Source organism: Bos indicus x Bos taurus, chromosome 9, assembly GCF_003369695.1.
Source record: "Bos indicus x Bos taurus breed Angus x Brahman F1 hybrid chromosome 9, Bos_hybrid_MaternalHap_v2.0, whole genome shotgun sequence".
NCBI classification, from domain to species: Eukaryota; Metazoa; Chordata; class Mammalia; order Artiodactyla; family Bovidae; genus Bos; species Bos indicus x Bos taurus.
In genome coordinates this window covers 40182852-40195381 of record NC_040084.1, presented here as the reverse complement: position 1 = coordinate 40195381, position 12530 = coordinate 40182852, and the positions used below count along the sequence as shown (strand labels likewise).

Here is a 12530-nt window from a genome sequence, read left to right as displayed (position 1 = left end):
ATGTCAATACATTCTATGAAATGAACCAGTATTGAAAATATTATTCTAAGAAATGAAAGAAGCCAGTCACAGAAAATCATATGCTATAAGATTCCATTTATATGAAATGTCTAGAATAGGCAAATCCAAAGAGATAGAAAGTATACAGTGATTGCTAGAGGCCATGGAGAAGGGGAGATGAGAAGTAACTCCACTAGATATAGGGTTTCTTTTTGGGGTGAGGAGAATGTTCTAAAACCAACTGTGGTGATAGTCATGTAACAGTGAAAATACTAAATACCACTGAGTCATACACTTTAACTTTACAAGAGTTAATTGTAGGGTATATGAAATATACCTCAATAAAGTTTTCTTCTTTTTTTTTTTTAAGTACTGTTTTGGTTTTTTTCTCATATCTAGACCTATGAGTTTATATCTTTGCATGCAGAGGAAACTTGGCATAGGAAGTATTCACCTCTCCTTATTTAGGCATTAAATTAGGTTATGTCAGAAATTGTTGGTTCAATCACTAAAACATCATTATATTTTATATATTTGCTATATAAAAGGTAGCAAAACTACCTTTTGATTTTTCCAGTGATATCCTTTAATATTTTTATTGCTCAAGTTTAGAGATAAATAACTTACAATTATAATTCTCTAGGGCAGATAAGTAAAAATTATGTTCTTAATAATTTCATTTCTCTTGGTAGAAAAACAAAAAAAAAAACCAGAGCCATTTGAGAAACAACATTCAATGTACTCTATCAATGCATGAAATATTTTACCACTAAAGTTTTTACCATTATTTTAGCCTGTAATGTGATTTTTTTAAGCCTGATATCCCTAGCTTAATATCTCAGTAGAGAACATTTTTGTCCTGTATATTAGCAATTTAGAGGTTTTTTTTTGCAGGGGGGTGGGGGGGAGGGAATGTTCATTTAAAATGGGAATTAACATTTAAATAACCAGATCAGATTCTGGTGACTTAGCAATATGCACATATAAAAGGAATTTCATTCTTAAAAAAAAAAAAAATCAAGCCTAAGAATTTCAGATAATTTTCAAAGAATTTTTATTTTTAAGACAAAAGTATACAAATAAATTATAAGGGCGATACTGAGCCCACAGGTCACAATCACTAAAGCCTGCATGCCTAGAGCATGTGCTCTGCCACAAGAGAAACTACTGCAATGAGAAGCCTCCACCTCACGCAGTGAAGACCCAGCAGTCATAAATAAATAAATAAAAATTATAAGGGAGAAAGAAAAGAGAAAGAAAATGGAAGAAAAGTCTGGCTTAAAAAAATTTTACGTCAAAAAATGAAGAGCTATTTAATATACAAAAAGAAGAAAAAAAGAGTAGACAACTCAGGAGAATCATGCTAATGGCATTTATAGATAAGCCATCAATCTATCAGAACATGTACAACAAAGGTCGTGGGTAAAAAAGATTTGTAGTAAATTCACGTTTTTTGTGTGTCTCTTTGATTAACTGAAGCACATTTCTCCCAGTGTTTTTTTTTTTTTTAATAAATTCATGTATAATACTGTTCTTATATATATTTCACTCATCCTACCTAACCAAAAACATACATGTGAAAGAAAATATGCATAAACTTACATTCTTCTTCTTTAGGATCAAGCTGTGTAACACTGACAGATAAACGGTCCACACGTTCTTGTAATGAGTTAACTCTGAAGGAAAAACTATGTGCTTCATTGAATAATTCTCCAAATATATCCTCAGCATATTTACCTAAGCAAAAATGAAACATATACCATAAAGCTTAAAGTTATCAGAGATAAATATAAACCAATTTAACATTTAAAATGCTGCCCCAATGAATTCGATATTTATTTGAAACTAGTTTAAACTTTAAACCCTCACCTACGGTAATCTAACTGTGATACAGTAGGAAAAAACAAACACTAGGAAATATGGCTTTAGATACTAGATCTACCACTTTCTGGTAGGTGACTTGTGGCTAAAATGGAAATACTCTCCTGTTTCACCCCTATCTATACACCACTTTCACTTCCCTTTATACACCTGTTAAGGGTTAGAAAAGTTATGATGTAAAGTAAATATAAATAATACATCTCTTAATCCCAAATCAGCAATCATAAACAGAGTCTATACTAGAACTGAATTTCAGGCCAAGTAACACAATGCAAGATTCTTCATAAACCTAATAGATAACCAAATCTCAGGTATGCCCAAAACATAGATTCTGAAAATTTATGAGATATATTTTACATTTTATCTCATTCTAGTTTCTTAAAAAATCACAAATCTAGAATCACTGTATTCCTCCAGTCATGTAAATTTCCATTATGAAAAGAATAAACCAAAATAATCCCATTTGAAAAGGAGAAATAAAATTTTCTATCTAATAAAAAAGCCAGGGAGAAGTTTCAGATGACCTAGAATTTAAAAATATTCAATTGTATTTATAATATATAAACAAATGAATACTCACAATATAAAGATAAGTCAATTACTATCTACACCTTGAATTAAAAAAAATTATCTTCCTAAATCAAGACAACTTAGACCCAAGCATACTGTCTAGGTTAAATGAGGCTCAACAGTAAGCTCTATATCCTGTAAGAGGGTACTTACATACTTACATAATGAATTCATTAATCTCACCAGTTTACATTTGAACAATGGCTGTTTTTTTCCAAAGCACTTTAGTACATTATCAGTTAAATCAACAAACGTTTACTGAGGGTTCACGCTGTGCCTGGTAGGTGTTATTTCCTACTGAAGACACCAAAAAATAAAACATAAAATTCCTATCCTAGAAGATTTTATAATCTTTAGGCAAAAAAAATCAGAATTTTAATTTCTTTAAAATTAAGAGAAAAAGGATAATTTTATACATATTCACTCGCTCACATATATTCTTTAAACCAAAATGCCAGACAACGTTCTAGACCCTGGAGACAGAAAAATGATTGGAAGAAGGTCTCTGCAACCGACGAGTTTTGAACAGAGGGAGAAACAGACATTTAAATAAAACTGAAAACCAATTTAACAATTAAGTCCAAATCTTTGTTCCATTCACTCTGAGGCCTTGGCATAAATTTCCTCACCTGTAAAATAGAAATAAAAATATCTCCTTCAAAGAAATTATAAGGAAAAGAAGCAAAAAAAAAAAAACAGTCAGGGGAAAGGGCAATGGGTAGAGTATCTGATACAGGACAGGAGCTTAACAACAGGCAGCTCTTACTATAAAACAAGGTCAGAGCCACAGAGCACACAGAAAGAAGCATCTAAACTTTTGGGTGTGGGATGGTATTAGAGAAACTTCCAGAGATAGTTTCTCTGGCAGATAAGGGAAGCATTACAGGTGGAAGAAAAGGCAAGTATAAAGTTACTCATTTATTCATCAAATGTTAGGGATACAAAGATGGAAGAGACAATTCTATTCCTGAAAGAACTTAGTTTAATACACGGATCTTTAACTTACAGTCTGTATACCACCTGAAATTATATGCAGATTTTTAATGCACTTGTATATTTTGGGAAAGAGAGCCCACAGGTTTTGGGTTTGTTGTTTTTCTTTTTTAAACAGATTTTTTAAAAAAGAGTCTACACTTCCCCCACTTCAGGTTTAAGTGCCAAAGCACTGACGTACAATAGACATCCCATTTGTTCTATTTTCATGTCCCTTCTCACTTTCTAAATCTACCTTCTCCTTCTACCCCAGAGACAGATGAAATGAATAAAGTTCGCAATGGAAAGTTAATTGTCTATGTACCTGAATTTCAACTAAACTTATTATACTACCGTCTCTACCCAAGAAGCTATGAGGTCTCATCTCTGATATTAAAATCTAAATCCTCTCATCTAACACTATCCTCTTTATCAAGCTCCACCATACATATCTAATATCATTTGTACCTTTAATCCCTCTCACTTGGACTTCCCTGGCAGTCCAGTGGTTAAGACTGTGATTGATTCCATTGCAGGGATCTCGAGTTGGGGAACTAAGACCTCAACATGCTGTGCAGCCAAAAAAAAAAAAAAAACCTCTCATATATTTATTTTTGCCTCCATTCATTTGCCTACTTCTTCGAACAAGTCGAAATGCCTTCCTTCTTCATTCCTCTACATCTTCCAAATTCTTCTGTTCCTTAAAGGCCCAGTTCAAGTCACATTCATTCAGTAAGCCTCCTCTTATGACTTCACCTATGCTTATCTCTCTTTTCTCAGTTCCTATAATCTAAAACTCATGGTTTTTAATTATATACATGCTTACACTGAAACTCACAGAATAGGTTCAGCATTCATCATATTAGACTCTTCAACTACATGGGGTGTGTTCTTTTAGGACAAAAAACATGTACCTTCATCACACAGCAAAATAGTCAGTGTTATCTGTCCATTATCTACTATCTAATTAGTCTTACGGGGCTTTCCTGGTGGGTCAGACGGTAAAGTGTCTGCCTACAATGCGGGAGACCCGGGTTTGATCCCTGGGTTGGAAAGATCCCCTGGAGAAGGAAATGGCAACCCACTCCAGTATTCTTGCCTGGAAAATCCCACAGACTGAGGAGCCTGGTAGGCTACAGTCCATAGAGTCGCAAAGAGAGCCAATCTATTTATCTACCCTCTTACCCATCTATGTTGCTACCTGTGAATTTTTCTGATTGAGAACAAGAAGTAGGCTCTATCAGCTCATCTTGGCAGCTCAAAGTGGCTATATTCAACAAGAGAAAGGCCTTGGGAAGAGAAAATGGTAAAAAGATCTCTCATATAATTAGAGTTCCAATGGCTGTTAAAAAAGACATGGGGTTCCCTAGTGGCTCAGACAGTAAGGTCAGGAAGATCCCCTGGAGAAGGAAATGGCAACCCACTCCAGTATTCTTGCCTGGAAAATCCCACAGACTGAGGAGCCTGGTAGGCTACAGTCCATAGAGTCGCAAAGAGAGCCAATCTATTTATCTACCCTCTTACCCATCTATGTTGCTACCTGTGAATTTTTCTGATTGAGAACAAGAAGTAGGCTCTATCAGCTCATCTTGGCAGCTCAAAGTGGCTATATTCAACAAGAGAAAGGCCTTGGGAAGAGAAAATGGTAAAAAGATCTCTCATATAATTAGAGTTCCAATGGCTGTTAAATAAGACATGGGGTTCCCTAGTGGCTCAGACAGTAAGGTCAGGAAGATCCCCTGGAGAAGGAAATGGCAACCTATTCCAGTACTCTTGCCTGGAAAATCCCATGAACAGAGGAGCCTGGTAGGCTACAGCCCATGGGGTCGCATAGAGTTGGACATGACTGAGCGACTAAAGTAGAAGTAGTAATAATGGGGAAAATTTTGGTATAGCAGAAGAAATTTAAATAAAGCAAATTCTAGGTTTTCAGTAATTATCTATTATAAAACAAAACTGTGTTCTACTAGGAAAAACAACTGAACTGGATGTATATTTTTGCAAGGAAGAGGTCAGAACAATGTCCAGCCCCAAGCTACCTGAGCCCTGGAGTCGACCTTCACTACTGTGAAAGTGCTACAGCACTTTTGGTGCTAGGATGAGCACCAAAGTGAAAATATGTATTACGCAGAACCATTCTGAATAGCCTAGCTTTATAAGTAATTCAGAGATTATTTAACGCATTATTATTTTAACTGTTTTGGATGGAAACTGATATAAAATCTACTCTAAGTTTCCCTGTCTTAAATAAAAATTAAACATAATTTAACCTGTTTCTGAGGACTCACAGTCATAAATTGATTATGAGAAACAACAGCATTAAAGTGTATAATTTTACATTAAATGCGGTTACATTAAATGGCCTCTTTCCAGTTTTTAATGTTGTTTTCCTCTAATGTCACTTCTTCCTTCACTATAAACTACACCTTTTGATGGGCTTCAGTATGCCTATTTCTGTTATTGGCATCCCCCTCCCCCCACATTTCCTCTTTAATTCTCTGAAACATGAATGTTTGGAAACCACATCATCAACCTGTCTGAATTATCAAAGTAAAAGCAAACAAACTTGGAGAGGGATCGACTGGCTATTTTATGTACATGGTCTTCAGCCTGGACTTGTTTATTCTGGCTATCTTGAGGCCTTTTAAATTTAATTCCAGGTTCTCAACTATGTCAAGTGGGAAAGCTGCCAGAGAGCTTAATTTTAGGGTGGTAAACTAATGTTATACCTTGCTACAATATTTTATGCTTTTTCTCTTTTTTGAATCTCTACAAACTACCATGAAAATGCTTCTATAGTCTCTGATTCCAAGTCTGAAGCACTCAAAGCCTAATTTAGTTATATTTTACAATGTATTTCTATTTTCAGAGCTTGGTTACAGCATAACCATGTGCTGGCTGACAGATGTTGCTTATTATGGACTGTCTGTATCAGACATGAAAATTCTTTACCTTTACGTTATGTGAGAAATGGGTTAATACTGCAAAATTGACACTCTTAATCATTACATTAGTTCTAAATTCTATATTGAAAATACACCTAAAATAAGATGCCTATATTAGATCTAACATTCATTTTAATTTAAAGAAATATTTTAACCAAATTTATTAATGTCATTTCTATGCTCTTAATATTAACAAGCTGATGCACCCATTTACATATAGCATATATAAATTTTATATGGTTATGTTATGTTACATTATTAGAATATAACATATCATAAAACCAGTTAGTACTAGGAAATGACTTTAAACAATATATTAATCATATATTAATATTTTCTAGGTCTATACTGAATTGCTCAAGAAAGAAACAAGTAAACAATATGTTAGTGATTCACAGCCAATATCTAACCTAGAAAAAAAAAAAAAAACACCAAGTGGAACAAAGAATATACTTAAATTCAAATAAACACTCTTTTAATTTACTCTTACAACTATTTCACAAGCAATGTAGAAATTTAGTGCTCTCACCAAGAACATGAAAATACAACTTTATGTTGCTCTGGCTACATAAATATGTCCAAATGCTCTCACTTGAAACAAATCAGATTAACTACCTCATTTTACCTTGTGTTAAGTACTCAGTTATAAAAGGACAAAAGTTAACAGGAAAAGAAAAGAGGAGTCAATCCTGGCTAGTAAGGACAATCTGTGTAGGTGGGTAAGACTACTTAGAGATGATATCTAGACCAAAAACATCTTATTTTATCTTTAAAATAAAATATAAATGTCTAATAAAAAGAAAATCCTTCAATTCAAAAGATAAACTGGATTTAAAAATTTTTTTCTAACATTACATTTAGAATAAATGGGAAATAACTTAATTCCTTAACCTAGCAGCTCTGTTATAAAATCTTATAATGGAAACAGACTGACTTTCACCTCCTCCCTTAACCTGTTCCTTCTATTGGCCTTTATTATCTGGGCAGCCTGCTGGCCTTCTGTCTGTCATCAGGTTGCAAATCAGACACTTGACTCATATCCTAATATCCTTTAGACAATCCACTTGACTAACCTAATCCTCCGACTAGTCAGTTACTATCCCACATCGTTCACTTTTAGATATTTGATAATATAAAAATATTTCCCTAGGCTAATAAGATATATAAAGAGATACTAGTATCCCAAAACACAAATAGCTGAAGCCTCTAGAAAAGTAAATAGCGATAACAAGCAAGCAAAAGTACAACTCCACCACCACCTTTTATATAGTCCAAATAATATTTTAAAAACAATCTCAGTAATTCTTACGCATCATGTGATTTTGTTCCTAAAAGATTCTGACCTTATTTCCCTTTCCCAGATCCAAGAGAAGAAATGATTCTAAAATGCATTAATTTTACTAAAAATGACACTTTCCCCCCCCAAATAATTAGATATCTTCTTATTAACTATCCCCCCACCCCAATTAGTCACAAGAATATTATTTTAACACCCCAATGTGTAATTCTGGTTTGTGAGTAATATTTTTAATTGATGTAAAAATACTTACTTAGGCTACTTAGTTGTCTAATTATATTTGCCAAGGAAATATTGGTCACACATTCCAGTTCATTCTTAATTCCTCTAGGCAGTGCAGTGTGACACAAGTGCCTAGGATCAATGTTTCTTTTCACTAATGGCATCTTGAGATCAACCTTTGTGCCAGTTCACCTGTAGGAAATCATATAATAAATTAACTTTTCAGTTTTAACCAACACAGAGTGAGACCTTATCTTTCACATTTCATAATAAAATATTTGCTAGTATGAAGACGGTGAAAATGGAGTCAACCTGACTAAATAAAAATGATATAACATTTTTATCTTCATTTATTAAAATGTCAATACTATATGAAACATTTTTTAAAATTTACTTTCAATGTCAACTGCTTCACGATGAACTCATAATCATTACCACTATTATTCTCTTAACACCACTGATTTTACTTTTACAAAAAACTAGAGGTTTTTGTTCTAGAAAGTTAGTATGGAAGGTCCTCTGTAAGGAATAACCTAAGAGGATTAAAGAAGCTGCAAGATTAGCATCAAAATTACTTTTCCACATAAAATGTATTAGGCATTCAATAGCTCAAAAATCAAATTGTCCATGTAATCCTCAATCTCATCAAAACCAACCAAAAAATATTTATTTAACTGATCAACCTTCTTTGAATTACAGTCAGTCCTCACTTTCAAGGCTTCCCATATGCACAAATTTCAGCTTCCACAGTTCAGTTAAATACCAGTCCCCCAACAACATGGTTCTAATTTCATACTACAGTATACTGTGAGTAACTACATAAACACAAATTTCTTTGCTGGCACTTCAGTTCACAAGTCACTGTGTTAATAAGAGGAACATCATTTCAGTGACCAATCACATCACTTTTTTTCGAACTCTGTTGGTAAAAGGTAACTTCTCATCTGTTAGTTCACCTACAGATAGTGAAGCATGTAGTTGGTTTATATTCTTGCCTCCCAATGATAAACTCATGTGAAATTTTACAAAATGATAATTGAGAGAACTGGCTGATAATGATAAAAATGTGGCAAAGAAAGAAAAAATGATGACATTGGGGTGAAATTCAAACTGAATATAAATGGATTAACAGAAAAAAATAGTTGATTGTGGGAATGTTGCCACTACCACTGTTTGAGAGACACTAGAGACGCAGTCAGAGGAATTTAGTGAAGGTAAAATTATTGAAACGAGGGAAGTAGTTGTCACAAAAAGATGTCCCAAAAGAAGGGACAACAGCAAAAAACTTCACAATAAAGGAATTCTTAGGTAAGAAGAGAAGCAAAAAGCAAAGGAGAAAAGGAAAGATATAAGCATCTGATGCAGAGTTCCAAAGAATAGCAAGGAGAGCTATGAAAGCCTTCCTCAGTGATCAATGCAAAGAAATAAGAGGAAAACAACAGAATGGGAAAGACTAGAGGTCTCTTCAAGAAAATTAGAGATACCAAGGGAACATTTCATGCAAAGATGGGCTCAATAAAGGACAGAAATGGTATGGCCCTAACAAAAGCAGAAGATATTAAGAAAGGTGGCAAGAATACATAGAAGAACTGTACAAAAACGATCTTCACGACCCAGATAATCATGATGGTGTGATCACTGACCTAGAGCCAGACATCCTGGAATGTAAAGTCAAGTGGGCCTTAGAAAGCATCACTACAAACAAAGCTAGTGGAGGTGACGGAATTCCAGTTGAGCCATTTCAAATCCTAAAAGATGATGCTGTGAAAGTGCTCCATTCAATATGCCATCAAATTTCGAAAACTCAGCAGTGGCCACAGGACTGGAAAAGGTCAGTTTTCATTCCAATCCCAAAGAAAGGCAATGCCAAAGAATGCTCCAACTACCGCACAATTGCACTCATCTCACATGCTAGTAAAGTAATGCTCAAAATTCTCCAAGCCAGGCTTCAGCAATATGTGAACCGTGAACTTCCTGATGTTCAAGCTGGTTTTAGAAAAGGCAGAGGAACCAGAGATCAAATTACCAACATCTGCTGGATCATGGAAAAAGCAAGAGAGTTCCAGAAAAACATCTATTTCTGCTTCATTGACTATGCCAAAGCCTCTGACTGTGTGGATCACAAGAAACTGTGGAAAATTCTGAAAGAAATGGGAATACCAAACCACCTGATCTGCCTCTTGAGAAATTTGTATGCAGGTCAGGAAGCAACAGTTAGAACTGGACATGGAACAACAGACTGGTTCCAAATAGGAAAAGGAGTACGTCAAGGCTGTATATTGTCACACTGTTTATTTAACTTATATGCAGAGCACATCGTGAGAAACGCTGGGCTGGAAGAAGCACAAGGTGGAATCAAGATTGCTGGGAGAAATATCAATCACCTCAGATATGCAGATGACACCACCCTTATGGCAGAAAGTGAAGAGGAACTCAAAAGCCTCTTGATGAAAGTGAAAGTGGAGAGTGAAAAAGTTGGCTTAAAGCTCAACATTCAGAAAATGAAGATCATGGCATCTGGTCCCATCACTTCAAGGCAAACAGATGGCGAAACAGTGGCTGACTTTATTTTTGGGGGCTCCAAAATCACTGCAGATGGTGACTGCAGCCATGAAATTAAAAGATGCTTATGCCTTGGAAGCAAAGTTATGACCAACCTAGACAACATATTAAAAAGCAGAGACGTTACTTTGCCAACAAAAGTCCATCTAGTCAAGGCTATGGTTTTTCCAGTGGTTATGTATGGATGTGAGTGTTGGACTATGAAGAAAGCTGAGCACCGAAGAATTGATGCTTTAGAACTGTGGTGTTGGAGAAGACTCTTGAGAGTCCCTTGGACTGCAAGGAGATCTAACCAGTCCATCCTAAAGGAGATCAGTCCTGGGTGTTCACTGGAAGGATTGATGCTGAAGCTGAAACTCCAATACTTCGGCCACCCTATGCGAAGAGTTTACGCATTTGAAAAGACCCTGGTGGTGGGAAAGATTGAGGGCAGGAGAGAAGGGGATAACAGAGGATAAGATGGTTGGATGGCATCACCGACTCAATGGACTTGAGTTTGGGTGAACTCTGGGAGTTGGTGATGGACAGGGAGGCTTGGCCTGCTGCGGTTCATGGGGTTGCAAAGAGTTGGACATGACTGAGCAACTGAACTGAACTGACTGAGGGCTATTTCACGACACAATGTGCAAAAGGATAAAATGTTGGAAGCTGATCTAAATTTAGTAGAAAAGAATAAGACAATTTGCAAGGCACAGAAAAGATGTTTATTCTACTGGCTCTGTTTTTCTATATAAGGAGAAGGCAAAGCACTGTTCAAACTACTCTTGGTTAAGTTTTTTACCAAGAAATACAGCACTGTAATTCTCTTTCTAATACATTTATAAACATTATACTAAATTATATTAGCTTACTATTTTTTTATTTTCCTTGGAGAAGGCAATGGCAACCCACTCCAGTATTCTTGCCTGGAAAATCCCATGGACGGAGGAGCCTGGTAGGGTACAATCCATGGGGTCTCGAAGAGTCGGACACGTCTGAGCGACTTCACTTTCACTTTTCACTTTAATGCATTGGAGAAGGAAATGGCAACCCACTCCAGTGTTCTTGCCTGGAGAATCCCAGGGACGGGGGAGCCTGTGGGTTGCTGTCTCTGGGGTCACACAGAGTCGGACACAACTGATGTGACTTAGCAGCTGTAATTTTTTCGCACTGATTAATAAGATGAATTTGTACAGTTTTATTATCTTATACAGGCATTTTTTTTGGTCCCACACTACCATACTAAATGAGGACTGCCTGTACTTATTTACTGGTAAACAATGCTTACTGAAGGAAGGCATTTATTATTTACTGAGCTTTAATCACTACCAAATGCAAAGTTCTGGATAAATCTAATTGCATGTAAGTGTTACTGATGAACATTCTTTAAAAACAAACTTTTACATGAAATCTGTCTCCTCTGACTGGTTTGTCCAGTATTTTCTCTACATTTTTAAACCTTTTTACAATTGTAAAATATGAAGTTCGCTTTTAAAAAAGTATACAAAATTGTACAGCTTCAATGATTTAAACAAACATGCAAGCTAACTTAGGAGCCAAAACATAAGAAAAAACATAATAAGAAAAAAAAATCCCAGAACGGTCCCACTTTGGTCTCCTCCCCAATCACCCTTACTTCTTTCCTCCCCAAAGGTAACCATTATTCTCTTACAATACACATTTCCTTGTTTTTCTTTACACTTTCACACCTTAAACAGGTAACGCTAAACATTAACATTTTATTTTTATTGCTTTTTGAAGTTTATGTGAATAGAACCATGTTATGTATTATTACTTCGTGTCTTGCCTTTTACAGTCAACATTATACTTGTAACATTCATCTATGTCACTTTGTGTAACTGTAGGGTGTTCATTTTCAATGCTGTAAGATAGTCTACTGTATAATTACACCACAATTTATTTACCCATTCTAATGCTGATATTATATACATGAGTTGTTTCTAGTTTGAGGTTATTATGAACAATACTATGAACATTCATGTACGAGTGTCTTGGTGCACACATTTCTGTTGGAAGTATACTTCAGGAGAATAGCTAGGTTAAGGACATGCACAGCTTGATCCTTAGGAGATGATGTCAAT

At 35.3% G+C, this 12530-nt stretch overlaps 1 protein-coding gene across 6 annotated transcripts in view; it reads right to left on the bottom strand.

Annotated features, from left to right (window-relative positions):
• The window catches only part of WASF1 (WAS protein family member 1), a 70782-nt gene that overhangs the window by 11586 nt on the left and 46666 nt on the right, over nt 1–12530 (bottom strand). For all 6 annotated transcript variants that reach the window (XM_027551224.1, XM_027551223.1, XM_027551226.1 and 3 more), the window contains 2 exons: nt 7919–8079; nt 1603–1737 (listed from right to left, as the gene is read on the bottom strand). In XM_027551224.1, coding sequence (XP_027407025.1) covers nt 1603–1737; nt 7919–8051 — 268 coding nt within the window. In that variant the 5' untranslated portion in view covers nt 8052–8079. The remainder of the gene's footprint in view (nt 1–1602; nt 1738–7918; nt 8080–12530) is intronic.